General features: G+C 41.9%; 1 protein-coding gene across 7 annotated transcripts; it reads right to left on the reverse strand.

Moving 5' to 3' along the window:
- Positions 1-173: 173 nt before the first annotated feature.
- On the reverse strand, positions 174-16,170 carry ralaa (v-ral simian leukemia viral oncogene homolog Aa (ras related)). Of its 7 annotated transcripts, none has more exons than XM_070435398.1 (7): positions 16,084-16,170; positions 14,183-14,441; positions 9,133-9,341; positions 8,862-9,036; positions 8,644-8,707; positions 8,434-8,508; positions 174-565 (listed from the first exon to the last, which is right to left on the reverse strand). In XM_070435398.1, exons 2-6 carry the CDS (start codon positions 14,294-14,296, stop codon positions 8,498-8,500), a joined length of 573 nt encoding a protein of 190 aa, XP_070291499.1. In that variant the 5' UTR covers positions 14,297-14,441; positions 16,084-16,170; the 3' UTR covers positions 174-565; positions 8,434-8,497. The 7 variants fall into 7 exon arrangements, with proteins under 7 accessions (XP_070291499.1, XP_070291500.1, XP_070291498.1 ...); XM_070435399.1 differs by having other exon boundaries at positions 174-5,505; XM_070435397.1 differs by lacking the exon at positions 8,434-8,508 and having other exon boundaries at positions 8,575-8,707.
- Positions 16,171-18,571: the final 2,401 nt, after the last annotated feature.

Here is an 18,571-nt window from a genome sequence, read left to right on the forward strand (position 1 = left end):
AATGTTGAAGGAAATACGTTCCTAGCGTGTAAGAAAGATGTTTGCTGGCTTCAATTAGCTAGTTGGCTAGCATTTATTAGAAAAACAAGGTTGTTTGGCTAGTTAAGCTAATCTGTAAGAAATCCCTTTAGCGTTGCTAACTACAGTACCAGTCAAACGTTTGGACACACCTACTCATTCAATGGTTTTTCTTTATTTTTACTATTTTCTACATTGTATAATAATAGTGAAGACATCAAAACTATGAAATAACATGTGGAATCATGTAGTATACAAAAAAGTGCTAAATCAAAATGTATTTTATATTTGAGATTCTTCAAAAGTAGCCACTCTTTGCCTTGACAGCTTTGCACACTTGGCATTCTCTCAACCAGCTTCACCTGGAATGCTTTTTCAACAGTCTTGAAGGAGTTCCCACATATGCGGAGCACTTATTGGCTGCTTTTCCTTCACTCTGTGGTCCAACCCATCCCAAACCATCTCAATTGGGTTGAGGTCGGGTGATTATGGAGGCCAGGTCAGCACTCCATCACTCTCCAGCCTGGAGGTGTGTTGGGTCAGTGTCCTGTTGAAAAACAAATGACAGTGGGACTAAGTGCAAAACAGATGGGATGGCGTATCTCTGCAGAATACTGTGGTAGCTATGCTGGTTAAGTGTACCTTTAATTCTAAATAAATCACTGACAGTGTCACCAGCAAAGCACCCCCACATCGCCTCCTCCATGCTTCACGGTGGGAACTACACATGCAGAGATCATCCGCTCACCTACTCTGCGTCACAAAGACATGGCAGTTGGAACCAAAAACCACAAATTTGGGCTCATCAGACCAAAGGAAAGATTTCTACCTGTCTAATGTTCATTGCTCGTGTTTCTTGGCCCAAGCAAGTCTCTTCTTATTGGTGTCCTTAAGTAGTGGTTTCTTTGCAGCAATTCGACCATGAAGGCCTGATTCATACAGTCTTCTCTGAACAGTTGATGTTTCTTCATAGCGCGTGATGGTTTTTGCAACTGCACTTGAAGAAACTTTCAAAGTTCTTGAAATTTACCAGATTGACTGACCTTCATGTCTTAAAGTAATGATAGACCGTTGTTTCCCTTTGCTTATTTGAGCTGTTTTTGCCATAATATGGACTTCTGTATACCACTCCTACCATGTCACAACACAACTGATTGCCTCTAACACTTTAAGCAATGAAATTCCACAAATGAACTTTTAACAAGGCACACCTGTTAATTGAAATGCATTCCAGGTGACTCTCATTAAGGTGGTTGAGAGAATGCCAAGAGTGTGCAAAGCTGTCAGCAATGCAAAGGGTGGCTACTTTGAGGAATCTCAAATATATTTTGATTTGTTTAACACTTTTTTGGTTAGTACATGATTCCTATGTGGTATTTTATAGTTTTGATATTTTCACTATTATTCTACAATGTAGTGTTAGTGCAAAAACCAAAACGTGCACCCCTTGGGGTACCGCAGAACGAGTTTTGGAAACTCTGGTCTACTTGTTCACAATCACAATGGACATCAAGGCATCAATGTTAATGACAGTGTGAATTTCTCGTCAATAACAATACAGTGATAAGCAGTCTGCCTGCCTTCCCGCTTTTGGAACAACAGCTACCATTGTTAACGGCGCAGACAAGACCATCTCGTCATTATGTACAGTACCTCATTATATATTATGTACAGTACCTCACAACATCACCTTGCCAACCTGGGAAGGTAGAGAAGAGATCGAATCAAATGCTCGCTGTGGTAAACAGTAACTTCTGGCGGTTACTGAAGCCAATGTGGCATGTTGAATACATTTTCTTCGCACGAGTTTGGCTCTAACATTTGAACCGCTTTGGCTATAAGCTATTATTACTCCCCTCTATGATGATCACAAGGCACGTTAGAAGGGAATGTCACAAAAACCACAATTTGGCCACCATAAGAATATAATTTAATAGCAATGTCATAGGATTGGAAAGGCTGTCCTTAGGGCTATGGAGTGGAAAGGCTATCCTTAGAAGGGCTCTGATAGGCCAGATCGTTCTGCTTCGGTTTGCCACAGAGTGTCGTGCAGTACGCCTGAATTAAAACCCAGACAGTTATATTGGTGCCATAATCTCCGAGTACGAGGTCTAAAGGGGATAAAATGCAACCGAGGTGGTTTGATGAACCATACTCTTTTGATGAGTAACCTTGCTGGAGACTTGGAGACTTGAAGACTTGTGTTAGCTTCCTGAATTCATCCCAATGGGCTTTAGCTAAGTGGGCTAACAGTCTTCTGACATGCAGGAGACCTGGTTCGAACCCAGTCAGTCACAAGAGCAAGATTAAATAGGGAGTGGAAAGGCTCGACAGGGTTATTGAACTATATTCCTAAGGGGGCAAAATAATGTTTTTTTGTGACCTTCCTTTCTAACGTGGCGTGTGAGCATCAGAGGGGAACAGAAAGCCCATGCTTTCCACCTGGCCACCCCTACTCTGGTCAATAGCCCTGCACCCCCCACGGTAAACTTGCCCAAGCCTCCCCCATTTCTCCTTTACCCAAATCCAGAAAGCTTATGTTCTGAGAGAGCTGCAAAATTTGGACCCCTACAAATTAGAGACCCCCAAAGATTGGAAAGCTGCCGCGGTCATCCCCCTCTTCAAAGGGGGAGACACTCTAGACACAAACTGCTACAGACCTATATATATCCTACCCTGCCTTTCTAAGGTCTTGGATAGCCAAGTTAATAAAACAGATCACCGACCATTTCGAATCCCACCGTACCTTCTTCGCTATGCAATCTGGTTTCCGAGCTGGCCATGGGTGCACCTCAGCCACGCTCAAGGTCCTAAATGATATCATAACCGCCATCGATAAGAGACAATACTGTGCAGCTGTATTCATCGACCTGGCCAAGGCTTTCGACTGTCAATCACCACATTCCTATCGGCAGACTCAACAGCCTTTGTTTCTCAAATGACTGCCTCGCCTGGTTCACTAACTACTTCTCAGATAGAGTTCAGTGTGTCAAATCAGAGGGCCTGTTGTCCGGACCTCAGGCAGTCTATGGGGCTGCCACAAGGTTCAATTCTCGGGCCGACTCTTTTCTCTGTATATATCAATGATGTCGCTCTTGCTGCTGGTGGCGCTCTGAACGCAGACGACACCATCCTGTATACATCTGGCCCTTCTTTGGACACTTAATTAACCTCCAATGCCATACAACTCTCCTTCCATGGCCTCCTACTGCTCTTAAATGCAGGTCAAATTAAATGCATGCTCCTCAACCGATCGCTGGCCGCACCTGCCCGTTCTGACTTAGAATATGTGGACAACTACAAATACCTAGGTGTCTGGTTAGACTGTAAGCTCTCCTTCCAGACTCACATTAAGCATCTCCAATCCAAAATAAAATTGGCTTCCTATTTCGCAGCAAAGCAACAAAGCATCCTTCACTCAAGCTGCCAAACATACCGATCCTTGACTTCGGTGATGTCATTTACAAAATAGCCTCCAACACTCTACTCAGCAAATTGGATGCAGTCTATCACAGTGCCATCCGTTTTGTCACCAAAGCCCCATATACCACCCATCACTGCGGCCTGTACGCTCTCGTTGGCTGACCCTCGCTTCAAACTCGTCGCCAAACCCACTGGCTCCAGGTCATCTATAAGTCTTTGCTAGGTAAAGCCCCCGCCATCACTGGTCACAATAGCAGCACGCGCTCCAGCAGGTATATTTCACTGGTCACCCCCAAAGCCAACACTGCCTTTGGCCGCATTTCCTTACAGTTCTCTGCTGCCAATGACTGGAACGAATTGCAAAAATTACTGAAGCTGGAGATCCATATCTCCCTCACTAACTTTAAGCACCAGCTGTCAGAGCAGCTCACAGATCACTGCACCTGTACATAGCCCATCCAACTACCTCATCCCCATACTGTTATTTATTTATTTTGCTCCTTTGCACCCCAGTATCTCTACTTGCACATTCATCTTCTGCACATCTATCACTCCAGTGTTTAATTGCTAAATTGTAATTATTTCACCACTATGGCCTATTTATTGCCTTACCTCCCTTATCTTAACTCATTTGCACACACTGTATATATACTTTTTTTCCCTCTATTGTGTTAGTTATTCCATGTGTAACTCTGTCGCACTACTTTGCTTTATCTTGGCCAGGTCGCAGTTGTAAATGAGAACTTGTTCTCAACTAGCCTACCTGGTTAAATAAAGGTGAAATAAAAATAAAATAAAAACCCCTAGGTTGCATTAAAGTCACTCAATAGTTGCATGATAAGCCTTGCAGAGTAAACGGTCTTTATGGGAAATGTAGTTGCAGACGGTGTGCTCTAACTATGGTGGCAGAGATGGTCATCTTTGGTGCATAGCCACAAGTCACCAGCCTGTTGTGACATGAATCAGGGTAATGTTCAGAGAAAACCTTTGGCGGTACTACACAAACTAAATATTCAGGTTTCAAAATGTTTTGTTTCCCTGCCTATTGAACACAACTACTTTGCCAAAAAACGTGCAGTATTTAAGAAAAAAGTTCACGGAGGACCTTAAAGAGCGACTGACCCTAAAAAGCAACTTCGTGGAGACCCATATGGCTGCGCACAATTGGCCCAGCGTTGTCTGGGTTAGGGGAGGCTTTACTTGGCTCATCGCGTTCTAGCAACTTCTTGTGGCAGACCAGGCGCCTGCAGGCTGACTTCGGTCATCAGTTGAACAGTGTTTCCTCCGACACATTGGTGCGGCTGGCTTCCTTGTTAAGTGGGCGGGTGTTAATTAAGGAGCGCGGTTTGGCGTGCCATGTTTTGGAGGACGCATGACTCGACCTTCGCCTTTCCCCGAGCCTGTTGCAGCGATGAGACAAGATCGCAATTGAATATGACTGAATTGGGGAGAAAAAGGGGGGTGAAAAAATATGGCCTAAGTAGCATCGAGTCAAACATTTAGTGTCAAAATGTACTACTAAGTGTATTTGTCCAAAACTGATATTTGCGAGACGATAAAAAATAAATTATATGTCACGGAATGAAGATTAACATAAGTTTTAATACTGCCCACAAGCCAGCACCCAAGTAATCATCAATTCGGAGCACAGCTCCACACTACCTGATCATAATGCCTATGGGGCTAGTCAAGGACATTTCATTTATTTAACTAGGCAAGTCAGTTAAGAACAAATTCTTATTTACAATGACGGCCTACCCCGGACGACGCTGGGCCAATTGTGCGCCGCCCTATGGGACTCCCAATCATAGCCGTATGCGATACAGGATGTGTACATGGGACAATATCTCTAAATTTCAATGATTTAAAAACTTCAACCCAACTATAAATTGTAGAAATTCATATACAAATATTGAAAGCATTTAATGAGACAACTAAAATGATGTACATTGTGTAACTTATAGACGGTCCCTACTATTCCCAGAGATAGGCTATCCAAAGTCAAACCAACTTTGCCAAGGTAGCACACCAGCCGGCTGAAGCTAATTGGCTAACTCTTCCCATCTGCGAACACACAAGAGACACCTACATCAAACCATACCACGAAACCAACTCCCATTTGAATTCAGTCATGGAAACTAGCATTTCTTAATGAACCAAGTCTAAAACAAGGCAAAATTAGGAAGTGCAGTAGCCCTTTAAGACCAAAGATCTATGACATGTTTAGATATAATCCAGTTGACCCAGCCTGTAACAAGTGGGTCTGAGGCAGCAGTAATGGAAAGGACTTGGTGATATAGAAACCAAGAGAAAACGTGACAGAGAATATGGTGATTTCTGGTAATGCTCCTTAATTACAGGACCTAACTTTTCCAATGGAAAAAGTAAATTAAGTAAAGGACAGGTAAATTACCAAACAAGTTCAGGTAAAAACTGTCAAGTTTCACACCCTTCTACCATAATGAACGAGAACCCAAAGAATTGGTCTTCTCTCCAAGAATGAATGAAAGGGAGTGTAAATAATGAAACTGTGATTCCCCTCACAACAGAGGAGAACAAAGCTTGTTAGTGTGCTTATGTATACGATTTTGAAGTTTTGAAAACTTAAGAGTGTATGCATCAATAGTACATCTAGATTTTTGGTTTCTTTTTTAAATAATTCAGTGCCTAACTAGTCCTGGGCCTAGAAAGAAGGACATGCTCCTACAGAAAGTATGATCAGCTTAGCCTATAATAATAGACTAAACCAGATTTGGCACAATTAGAAAAATATAACTCAATTGATTAAAACAAAGTAATTTCAATATGACTGAAATATGTGGTCTAATATCCATCTTACAATATAGTCATCTCGGTTTTCATTTGAAACCCGTTTTGTCATTGCTTCGCTTGTTTGTAGCATTGCAAACTTTGTGGACTATTTGTATTCAACTATGAAGTTAACGGCAGTCAGAGACAAACACTTTGATTGTGTTTCTGAGATGGTGTGTAAAGTTATGCGGGAGGGAAAAAGATATTCTGACACTTTAGCTGTTCTACAAGTGGTCTGAAGCAGTTGTTAGATACAAGTGTTTTCAAATGGAAAGTTAGTAATGATGGTTTTGTGAAAAAGCGCTGAGATTTAACGATGCTCCTACGAAATTTCTAACGAACTTAGCCTTAAGATGCTTTTGGGAAACCCAACCCTGGAGGCATGCAGGCTTTTTTCCTCTCATTCAAATCAGGTTAATTGGTGTCAAATAATTTCAGTTGGAAATGGTCCCTCAGAAATAGGAAAATGTTCTGGGTTTGGGGCTGTTCAAGATCTCAGTCATAACATGACCATGGTCTTGTTGGGTATGCTTACATTTAACTTCTTATGGCTGCAGGGGCAGTATTGAGTAGCTTGGATGAAAGGTGCACAGAGGTGCCCAGAGTAAACAGCTTGCTCCTCAGTCATAGTTGCTAATATATGCATAGTATTATTAGTATTGGATAGAAAACACTCTGAAGTTTTTAAAACTGTTTGAATTATGTCTGAGTATAACAGAACTCATATGGCAGGCAAAAACCTGAGAAAATCCAAACAGGAAGTGGAAATTCTGAGGCTGGTGGATTTTCAACCAAGCTCCCATTGAAATCCCAGCGAGATATGGATGAGTTTTCACTTCCTACGGCTTCCACTAGATGTCAACAGTCTGTAGAACTTTGTCTGATGACTCTACTGTGAAGGGGGGCCGGATGAGAGGAGAATTAGTCACCACTGCCATGAGGTGACCATGCGCTTTCACATGAGGACCTCCGTTACACCGCTCATCTGAAGTCAATCTAATTCTCCGGTTGGAACGTTATTCAAGATGTATGTTAACAACATTCTAAAGATTGATTCAATACATCGTTTGACATGTTTCTACTGACTGTTAAGGAACTTTTGGACATTGTCACGTTTTAGTGAGCACGCTTTGTGACTTTGTAATTGTTTACCAAACACGCTAACCAAAGTAGCTAATTGGACATAAATAACGGACATTATCGAACAAATCAAGCATTTATTGTGGACCTGGGATTCCTGGGAGTGCATTCGGATGAAGGTAAGGGAATATTTATCATGTAATTTCTGGTTTCTGTTGACTCCAACATGGCGGCTAATTTGACTATAGTTCTGAGCGCCGTCTCAGATTGGTTTGGTTTGCTTTTTCCGTAAAGTTTTTTTGAAATCTGACACAGCGGTTGCATTAAGGAGAGGTATATCTATAATTCCATGTGTATAACTTGTATTATCATCTACATTTATGATGAGTATTTCTGTTGAATAGATGTGGCTATGCACTATCACTGGATGTTTTTGGAATTAGTGAACGTAACACACCAATGTAAACTCAATGGTTTTTTTTTATATAAATATGAACTTTATCAAACAAAACATACATGTATTGTGTAACATGAAGTCCTATGAGTGTCATCTGATGAAGATCAAAGGTTAGTGATTAATTTTCTCTATTTCTGCTTTTTGTGACTGCTATCTTTGGCTCGAAAAATGGCTGTGCTTATTCTGTGGCTTGGTGGTGACCTAACATAATCGTTTGTGGTGCTTCGCTGAAAAGCATATTTGAAATCGGACACTTGGTGGGATTAACAACAAAATTACCTTTAAAATGGTATAAAACACATGTATGTCTGAGGAAGTTTAATTATGAGATTTCTGTTGTTTTGAATTTGGCGCCCTGCACTTTCACTGGCTGTTGTCGTATCATCCCGTTACCGGGATTGCAGCCATAAGAATTTGTTATATTCACGTTTTTTTTTTAAAGTCATATTTAAATCAGCCTACAAAGAGCCAAGCCCAATGTTTTTACCACATTAACTCTGTGCCATCTCTAACATGTGGTCCAGAAGAACTAAAGAGGCTGCAGGTTTGAGGAGTGTCAGAGCATAGAGGATCGAATGAGCAACAAGGATTATGGGACTGCCAAGTCTGTCCATGAACCACTTGCCACAGTCAGTGCCACTCACCTTTTGTTCAACCAACCAGTTACTTCTGATCCAAGACTAGAATCCCTGGGTACCAGAACCAGGATTAAGGGGCTTCTATGGGCACAAATAAAATGCAAAAATAGGTGAAATATTTATATACACAAAGCAGTCATCACTGACCCCCTTGTCACTATAAAATGCAGCATCTCTCTCTAATCCTCTTGGCCAAACTTTTCCTTTTCTTCTTGCCGTTTTTCTCTTTACTGTCCTCCATCTTTCTCGCTCGGATCTCTCTCATCAGGTCAAAGAAAACCTGCAAAGATGAGTATAAACACAGTCCGTCTACAGATATGGCACCATGTTACTATGTAACATCCAAGACAACCTACTCTGCAGTTTGTGAATGCAGAGGAGCTGGGAGCAGAATGCTGAGCCCTGGATGGTAGATGCAACCCCATCTGGCTCACCTTGTCGACATTGGCACGGGTTTTGGCAGAGGTCTCCACGTAGCACACGCCCCACTGTTCAGCACGCGCCTTGGCCTCTTCCGCGCTGACCTGCCGCCGGTCCTCCAAGTCAGACTTGTTCCCCACCAGGAGGAAGGGCGCACTCTCATCCTCCTTCACCCGCAAGATCTGCTCCCTGCAGAGCAGAGTCATTAGATGACAGCGGAGCTATGACATGTAACAACTATGGGACTATGATATGTAACTACATGGAGTTGTTATGCTGCTCAACCTGAAGTCTGCTGTAGCTGCAAACGACTCTGCCTCAGTGATGGAGAAGACACAGAGGAAGCCCTCCCCACTGCGGAAGTAGTTGTCCCGGATGGCAGCATAGTCCTCTTGTCCCGCAGTGTCCAGGATGTCTATCTGGACCTCCTCCCCATCCAGAACTACCTTTTTCCTATAGCTGTCCGCTTTGGTTGGTTCATAGTCCTCAACAAACTAAGGGGGTAGCATCAACAGACAATAAATTACTACCAAGTGAGTTCATGCACACAACTGCAAAATTGGGGAAATGAGATCAGCCTAGAATCAAGGCCAGCCAAACTGACGTTTGGTTTAGACCACCAGAAGGTTCCAGGAATGTATATCTTTTCTTATCAACCGAATGTGCCGCTTAGTTCATGGAGGTTACTCATGTAACTGGTTCTGATATCCACCAAAGCGGTTCGTACAAAGAGCGGTTTCTGTTCTCTTCATACAAATTTGGCTTGCAGATCTCCTTTCCTACACAAACAGTAATTGCCTGATGAGCTTCCCTGACGTTATCCTGAACATCCCAAAACAATTCTGAAAACATTTCACTTACCGTTGCAAATAGTTACAGCATTACCATATTCAAGTCATTTGCCATTTTCTAATTAGCCTTAAGAACATAGGAATATGGCTGCAGTTTGTGCTACAATAGTTAATAAGGCAATAAAAAGAAAAATGTAATTGTGTGTATACATCAGCCTAGAACATCCACATCGGTGCATCCCTAATGCAAACATCTAAATTGAGAGTATGTAGAAATGATAATGGACCAATATAAGTCAAAAGTTGACAACTCTTTTCAGTTTTTTTTATTTATTTTGACTATTTTCTACATTGTAGAATAAAGCTCTGATGAAGGCCGTGAAGCCGATACGTAAACTTATTAAAAGATCAGTGATACTATCAAGAGCAGTGTGCGGTTTCCTATTTCCTTCAGAATAATAGTGACGACATCAAAATTGTGATGAGGTAGGTAGATTGGATGGGCTTTTTACAGATGGGCTGTATACAGCTGCAGCGATTATTTAGCTGCAGCTGAAACCTTTGCATATCGCGGGGACTATTCAATGCTTGTGCAGTCCGCCACAGGAAGTTTTATCGCGGTATTGTTCAAATGTGCTGGAAATGTTCAAAAAGTACTGATACACACTGAAATCATTTCACCAAGTTTAATATTGAAAACCAACAAATAAAATTAGCAGCACTATGCACTTTTTGTGTACATAAACAGTAAGATAATAACATTAAAGATGACACCATGTGGCCATGAGGTAAAAGCTTCCCTAGTGCAGGTTTAAATGAACACAACCTTAAGATATCAAATAAACAAATAAAATTAGCAGCACTCGCTTTGAAGTGAGGCACGGCAACCTTCAACAGCCTCAGAAAGCCAGGCCTCTCAACAATTTGAAATGGCATCATGTCCTTCGCAATGTAATGTGAAAGTGCTGCAATGAGGTCTTTCATATTACATTGCCATGGACATGATGCCATTTTAAACCGGTAGCCATTTCATCCCTACAGTGTGGTGAAGGCGCAACGGCGCCTCTTCAACCTCCGGGGGCTGAAGAATTTTGGCTTGCCATCTAAAACCCACAAACTTTTACAGATGAACAACTGAGAGCATACTATCGGGCTGTATCACCGCCTGGCACGGCAACTGCACCGCCCACAACCGCCAGGCTCTCCAGAGGGTGGTGCGGTCTGCATAACGCATCACCGGGGGCAAACTACCTGCCCACCATGACACCTACAGCACCCAATTACAAGGAAGGCCAGAAAGATCAAGGAAAGCAACCACCCAAGCCACTGCCTGTTCACCCCGCTACCATCCAGAAGGCGAGGTCAGTACAGGTGCATCAAAACTGGGGCCGAGAGACTAACAGCGAGAGGTTGCTGCCTACATACAAACTTGAAATCATCACCACTTTACTAAATGGATTTCTAGCGACTTTAATAATGCCACTTTAAAAATATTTACATATCTTGCATTACTCATATCATATGTAAACTACTGTTAAAAATATATGATTTTCTTTAAAAAACAAGGACATTTAAGTGACCCCAAACTTTCGTCCATTAAAATAACACCAAATTGATCAGAAATACAGTGTAGACATTGCTAAGGTTTAAATGACTATAGTAGCTGGAAATGGCAGATTTGTTATGGAATATCTACATAGGCATACAGAGTCCCATTATCAGCAACCATCACTCCTGTGTTCCAATGGCACGTTGTGTTGGCTAATCCAAATTTTAAAAGGCTAATTTATCATTATAAAACCCTTTTGCAATTATGTTATCACAGCTGAAAACTGTTGTGCTGATTTAAAGAAGCAATAAAACGGGCCTTTAGACTAGTTCAGTATTTGGAGCATCAACATTTGTGCGTTCGATTACAGGCTGAAAATGTCCAGAAACAAGGAACTTTCTTCTGAAACGCGTCAGTCTATTCTTGTTCTGATAAATGAAGGCTATTCCATGCAAGAAATTGCCAAGAAACTGAAGATCTCATACAACGCTGTGTACTACTCCCTTCACAGCACAGCGCAAACTGGTTATAACCAGAATAGAAAGAGTAGGAGGCCCCGGTGCACAACTGAGCAAGAGGACAAGTAGATGAGCGTGTCTAGTTTGAGAAACAAACACCTCACAAGTAATCAACTGACAGCTTTATTAAATAGTTCCAGCAAAACCCCAGTCTCAAGGTCAACAGTGAAGAGACTACTCTGGGATGCTGGCCTTCTAGGCAGAGTTGCAAAGAAAAAGCCATATATCAGACTGGCCAATAAAAAGAAAAGACTAAGATGGGCAAAAGAAGACACTGGACAGAGGATGATTGGAAAAAAGTGTTATGGACAGACTAATCTAAGTTTGAGATGTTCAGATCAAAGAACATTTGTGAGAAAATAAAAAATAAATAAAGATGCTGAAGTGCTTGACGCCATCTGTCAAGCATGGTGGAGGCAATGTGATGGTCTGGGTGTGCTTTGGTGGTGGTAAAGTGGGAGATTTGTACAGGGTAAAAGGGATCTTGAAGGAGGAAGGCTATCACTCCATTTTGCAATGCCATACACCGTGGACGGCACATAATTGGAGCCAATTTCCTGCTACAACAGGACAATGACCCAAAGCACAGCTCCAAACTATGCAATAACTATTTAGGGAAGAAGCAGTCAACTGGTATTCTGTCTATAATGGAAAGGCCAGCAGTCACCTGATCTCAAACCTACTGAGCTGTTGTGGGAGCAGCTTGACCGTATGGTATGGACGAAGTGCCCATCAAGCCAATCCAACTTGTGGGACGTGATTCAGGAAGCATGGGGTGAAATCTCTTCAGATTGCCTCAACAAATTGACAACTAGAATGCCAAAGGTCTGCAAGGCTGTAATTGCTGCAAATGGAAGATTCTTTGACGAAAGCAAAGTTTAAAGGACACAATTATTTCAATTAAAAATCATTATTTATAACCTTGTCAACATCTTGACTATATTTCCTATTCATTTTGCAACTCATTTCATCTATGTTTTCATGGAAAACAAGGACATTCCTAAGTGACCCCAAACTTTTGAACAGTAGTGTATATACTGTATTTTATACCATCTTGCCTATACCGCTCGGTCATCATGCATCCATATATATATACTTATTCAATCCCTTTACTTAGATGTGTGTATTAGGTAGTTGTGGAATTGTTAGATATTACTGTACTATCGAGAAATAGAAGCACAAGCATTTCACTACACTCGCAATAACATCTGCTAACCATGTGTATGTGACCAATAAAATTTGAAGTAACAAACACATCAACTATTCAGAGGAGACTGCATGAATCAGGCCTTCGTGGAATGCTGTTGTAGCCATGCTGGTTAAGTCTACCTTGAATTCTAAATAAAATCAGTGTGTCACCAGAAAAGCACCCCTACACCATCACAGCTCCATGTTTCACGGAGGGAAACGCGCATGCCGAGATAATCCGTTCACCTACTCTGCATCTCACAAAGACACGGCGGTTGGAACCAAAAATCTCAAATTTGTACTCATCAGACCAAAAGGACAGATTTCCAATGGTCTAAATGTCCATTGCTCGTGTTTCTTGGCCCAAGCAAGTCTTCTTATTGGTGTCCTTTAGTAGTGGTTTCTTTGCAGAAATCCAACCATAAAGGCCTGATTCACAGTCTCCTCTGAGACTGAGATATGACTGTTACTTGAACTCTGTGAAGCATTTATTTGGGCTGCAATCTGAGGTGCAGTTAATAAAATTAACTTATCCTCTGCAGCAGAGGTAACTCTGGGTCTTCCTTTCCTGTGGCAGTCCTCATGAGAGCCAGTTTCATCATAGAGCTTGATGGTTTTTGCAACTACACTTGAAGAAACTTTAAAAGTGATTGAAATTTACCAGATTGACTGACCTTCACGTCTTGGACTGTCATTTCTCTTTGCTTATTTGAGTCGTTCTTGCCATATTGGTCTTTTACCAAATAGGGCTATCTTCTGTATACACCCCCTTATCTTGTCACAACAACTGATTGGCTCAAACGCATTAAGGAAAGAAAATCCACAAATTAACTAGGCACACCTGTTAATTGAAATGCATTCCAGGTGAATAACTCATGAAGCTGGTTGAGAGAATGCCAAGTGTGTGCAAAGATGTCATCAATGCAAAGGCTGGCTACTTTGAAGAAAAATATATTTTCATTTGTTTAACACGTTTTTGGTTACTACATGAATCCATACGTGTTATTTCATAGATTTGACGTCTTCACTAGTATTCTACAATGTTGAAAATAGCAAAAATAAAAATCCCTTGAATGAGAAGGTGTGTCCAAACTTTTGACTGGTTGTGTGTGTGTGTGTGTGTGTGTGTGTATATATATATTTTTTTTCCTGTCCCTCGAGCCAAAACGTTTAGCCACCTCTGGCCTCGAAAGTTGGATGTAGGCCATAAACATCTGTTATCCAGAAGAAAAGTAGGCCTTCTAAAACAGCCAACAAAATATGCTCTTCTGACAAATATTATTTCTTACCTCGTCATACATGAACTGCAGAGTGAGGGCTGACTTCCCCACTCCACCACTGCCCACCATGATCACTTTGTGGAGGGCCAGAGAGTTCTGCCCTTTGGGCTTTGCTGCTGCCATGGTGGTTCACTCCAAGTAAAGAGGGTTTAAGGAGAGCAAGAGGTTCGGGAAGGAACCAGGAGGGGAAGAGGGAGGATCTGAGGGTAAGCCAGATAGATTGGACAGCAGACTCCAACTGCAACGTGATGCAGAGTGAGCTTGTCCCCTAAAATGAAAAAATAAATAAAAACAAGACATAACATGATTTGCAGTACATCAAATACATAATTCACACTGCTGCATTGTATACTACCGCCACAAGGGACCACTCTCACAGCAGTTAAGACAACTTGGCTGGATCAGTGAAACTGAGAATTGAGAAATGTCTTAAGAGAAATACAGTGCATTCGATAAGTATTCAGACCCCTTGACTTTTTCCACATTTTTTTTTTACGTTAAAGCCTTTCTAAAATGGATTAAATATTTTTGTCCTTCAATCTACACACAATAGCCCATAATAACAAAGCAAAAACTGTTTTTTATTATTTTCTCATTTATTAAAAATGAAACAGAAATACCTTATTTACATTAGTATTCAGACTCGTTGCTATGAGACTCGAAATTGAGCAACGGTGCATAATGTTTCCATTGATCATCCTTGAGATGTTTCTACAACTTCATTGGAGTCCACCTGTGGTAAATTCAATTGATTGGACATGATTTGGAAAGGCACACACCTGTCTATATAAAAATGTCCCACAGTTGACAGTGCATGTCAGAGCAAAAACCAAGCCATGGGGTTCGAATGAATTGTGCGTAGAGCTCCGAGACAGGATTGTGTCGAGGCACAGATCTGTGGAAGTGTACCAAAACATTTCTACAGCATTGAAGGTCCCAAAGACAGTGGCCTCCATCATTCTTAAATGGAAGTTTGGAACCACCAAGACTCTTCCTAGAGCTGGCTGCCCGGCCAAACTGAGCAATTGAGGGAGAAGGGCCTTGGTCAGGGAGGTGACCAAGAACCCGATGGTCACTGACAGACCTCATGAGTTCCTCTGTGGAGATGAGAGCATTCCAGAAGGACAGCCATCTCTGCACCAATCAAGCCTTTATGGTAGAGTGTCTGAGTACAGGTTCTGAATATTTATGTAAATGTCCTACTTTGTACATTTTTGGTGCAAATGTATTAAATTATCTAAAAACCTGTTTTTGCTTTGTCATTATGGGGTATTGTGTGTAGAGGGGGGGGGGGGGGGTATTTAATCAATTTTAGAATAAGGCTGTAACGTAACAAAATGTGGTAAGTCAAGAGGTCTGAATACTTCCCGAATTCACTGCATGTCCTAATTCCAAACAAGGATTGGTTAGTATTCAGTCCATTAAAAACAAGAAATAGGACGCTGTAAGGGAAGCGAGGGAGAGGCAATGTGTCAGGGAAATAAAAGGTATTAGCTATGCTACAGTGGAATTGTAAGCGAAATGTCAAGTGCTGTATGGTGTTTTTGACTAGGAAGCCATCGTAACTAGCCAGTTCACGTTAGCTAGTTTTGCTGACGCTAAGCAAGCTAGCGTTACGTAGCTAAGATAGTTACTGTAGTTAGCTACATAAAACTAGCTAGTTTCACATACTAAAACAACAAGGTGTACTGCAGCTCACTGGCTAACGTTATGTGCAAAACGACAAACTAAAGCTAGCTGGCTAGCTACTTAAGCCAGGTGACTAACGTCAGCTAACTTGTTCTTCAAAGTGCGGTAGAAGGTTGGGCTAGCTAGCATGCATTGGAAATAACCTTACCTTGGAACACTATGAGCGATACAGGCTACAAAAATGACAGCTGCAAGCTGGTTTGAAGAAATCGTTAACTTACCCTCTTCTCGCGATCCTGGCAACAAGACAAGAGCTAGTCAAGTCTTCTTCTTTGTTATCTACTTCTTCTTCTATGGTATCATGGCGGGCCGCAAGAAATCGTTTAAGTCATGCCGCCACCTACTGTGCTGGAATGTACGATTAACCATGAGCTGCCCAATTCTGTATTATCATGAAAAGAAAAGAAAAAAACAAATAAATCCTTAACTTCTACCACACCCTCCCCCCTCCCATTAAACACTCCACCCTTAGGATTGTTCAGCATGTCAACAACCATTTCAACAGCAACATCTGTTACCCCCAATATCTATTTTGCTGTGTCTGCAATAACCTTCAACCTGGAATTTCTGCTTTCCACAACCCAAATCGTATTGATAACCTTAACAATAAAAGCTATGACCTCAACTTTATTCATTATCAAAGTGTCCTTTGACACTGCACATTCATGAGCACAAGATTTCTGAACAAGCCTCGAAACCATGCCAGGACCATCAGAAGCACCAGCCCCGACAGTCAATACATATACTACAGGTACATCCATGTGAACTCCATAAATCCGCACTGTAGTTCTACCAATCTGTTTTACGGCCTCTGCATACGATACATCATGACTGATCTTATATCTCTGAGCCTCTCTCTATACCTGGCATCCACCAAATGCTGCACTGTGTTCTCCCCCACAATTACAGCACTTAACCTTCACATTGCTTCCACAGTCACCGTAATCATGTTCCCCTCCACACTGGGCACATCTTTTCTTTCCTTTACATTGAGCAGCTACATGTCCCATTCGTTGGCATTTAAAACACTGCAGTGCATTTGGGACAAATTCTCTAACATTGAAACTAAGGAGTCCTATCTGTATTTTTCTCAGCAAGACTTTCTCAAAACTCAGCATCACTGATAAGCTTTCACATCTTTGACCCTCTTTCCTACTGATCAACATTTTGGCCTCAATCACTCTGCCACAGTGATGACTCCCCTCAATCTAGCATAAGCACGAGGGACATGGCTTTTAAACGTTTCCATTTCCAAAATCTTCTCTTGCTGAGCTTGGCTACCAATGAACCAAGCTAATTTCACTTCACCTACCTTTCTCTACGGCATTAGTTAGATGGACAGAGTGTGAGGCCCTGTGGTCTCATCAAACACCATGACAACCTTCCACTCCGACACATCACTAATCTTGCTTCCTAACTTGGCCCTCTTTATGCTTTTTAAACTAGACACTCAACTGCTTTCCTGATCTTGATCTCTCTTCTTCCTGGCTTTCCACTATCGACCATTCCGGTCCTTGACCCTCATCCTCCAGCTCCATACCATCCGTACTGACACCCATATTGTTCGCATTCCAGCACAGCTGTTGCTTCACCAATTTTTTCTCCATTCCGTCCGCACTACTCGCCACCATTTCCCATTCCCCGAACTATGGTTCAACTCTACACACTTCACCAATCCGACCACCTCTTCTTTGGTATAATGGCGTACGCCACAATTATATGTGCATTCCGCCACCTATTGTACAGGTGGATAATAAAGATCCCAAAAAGGAAATAATGCAGGGTAAAGATCAAATAAAGATATAACAATTCCATACAATATGAATCTGCTTGCTTTTCTGTTATAATCAAGTCCATACACAGGCTCAGAAGGATCCTGTGAGGGCGGGACATTTTCTGGCGACAGTAGTCCTTGCAGTGCTTCTGCCGGGAAGTCTTGGAGGCCAAAAACTTCTCAGCTGCAGCTATAATGATGTTCAGCTGCTTGGGCTTCTTGGACATTTGTGCAGTACAATTAATAACTGAGGCTATAAATGCTACAAAATCCACCTTCTTCACACTAAATGTATCCAGATAACTTGACTGAGGTATACCATTTGCAACTGGTTGCGGTGCATCCACCGCCATATCTTCTTCAGAACTGTGGCCTCTTGCCCCTTCAACTCTCTTCACCGCCTCCACATAGGAGATGTGCTTTACAGCCATGATCCTTGACACATCGACGTCTTTCACGGCACTCAGGGAATTCGGGAATATGATCCCCACCACAGTTGCAACATTTTACATTCACAGACCGTTCAATAACGTATTCCTTCCGCCTGCAAACATTTGACACGTGGCCAAACTTTGTACATTTCTTGTATTGCACAAACGCTCTTATATAGCCCAGATTTACATAGGATGGTAGATACTCTTCATCAAACATCAATAATAGAGATACACTTTGCTCCTTTTTAGTATTATCCATACGGCTCAATCAACGTGCATTAACTACTCCTGTAATTCTTTGCCTAAGATATTGATTATCAATATCCAACGGGACGCCAGAGATAACACCTTTTACCTGTGCCCTGCTCCGGGAATCAAAGCTGTCCACTTCATGCACCGATAACTTTGCGAGCCACACTACACGTTCCTTTTGCTCTTTAGATACACACAATATCAACACCATACCACTCCTGGTTACTTTGACTGCATCCACTTTTCCCA

The sequence above is a fragment of the Salvelinus sp. IW2-2015 genome, linkage group LG27 (genome assembly GCF_002910315.2).
Source record: "Salvelinus sp. IW2-2015 linkage group LG27, ASM291031v2, whole genome shotgun sequence".
Lineage (NCBI taxonomy): Eukaryota > Metazoa > Chordata > Actinopteri > Salmoniformes > Salmonidae > Salvelinus > Salvelinus sp. IW2-2015.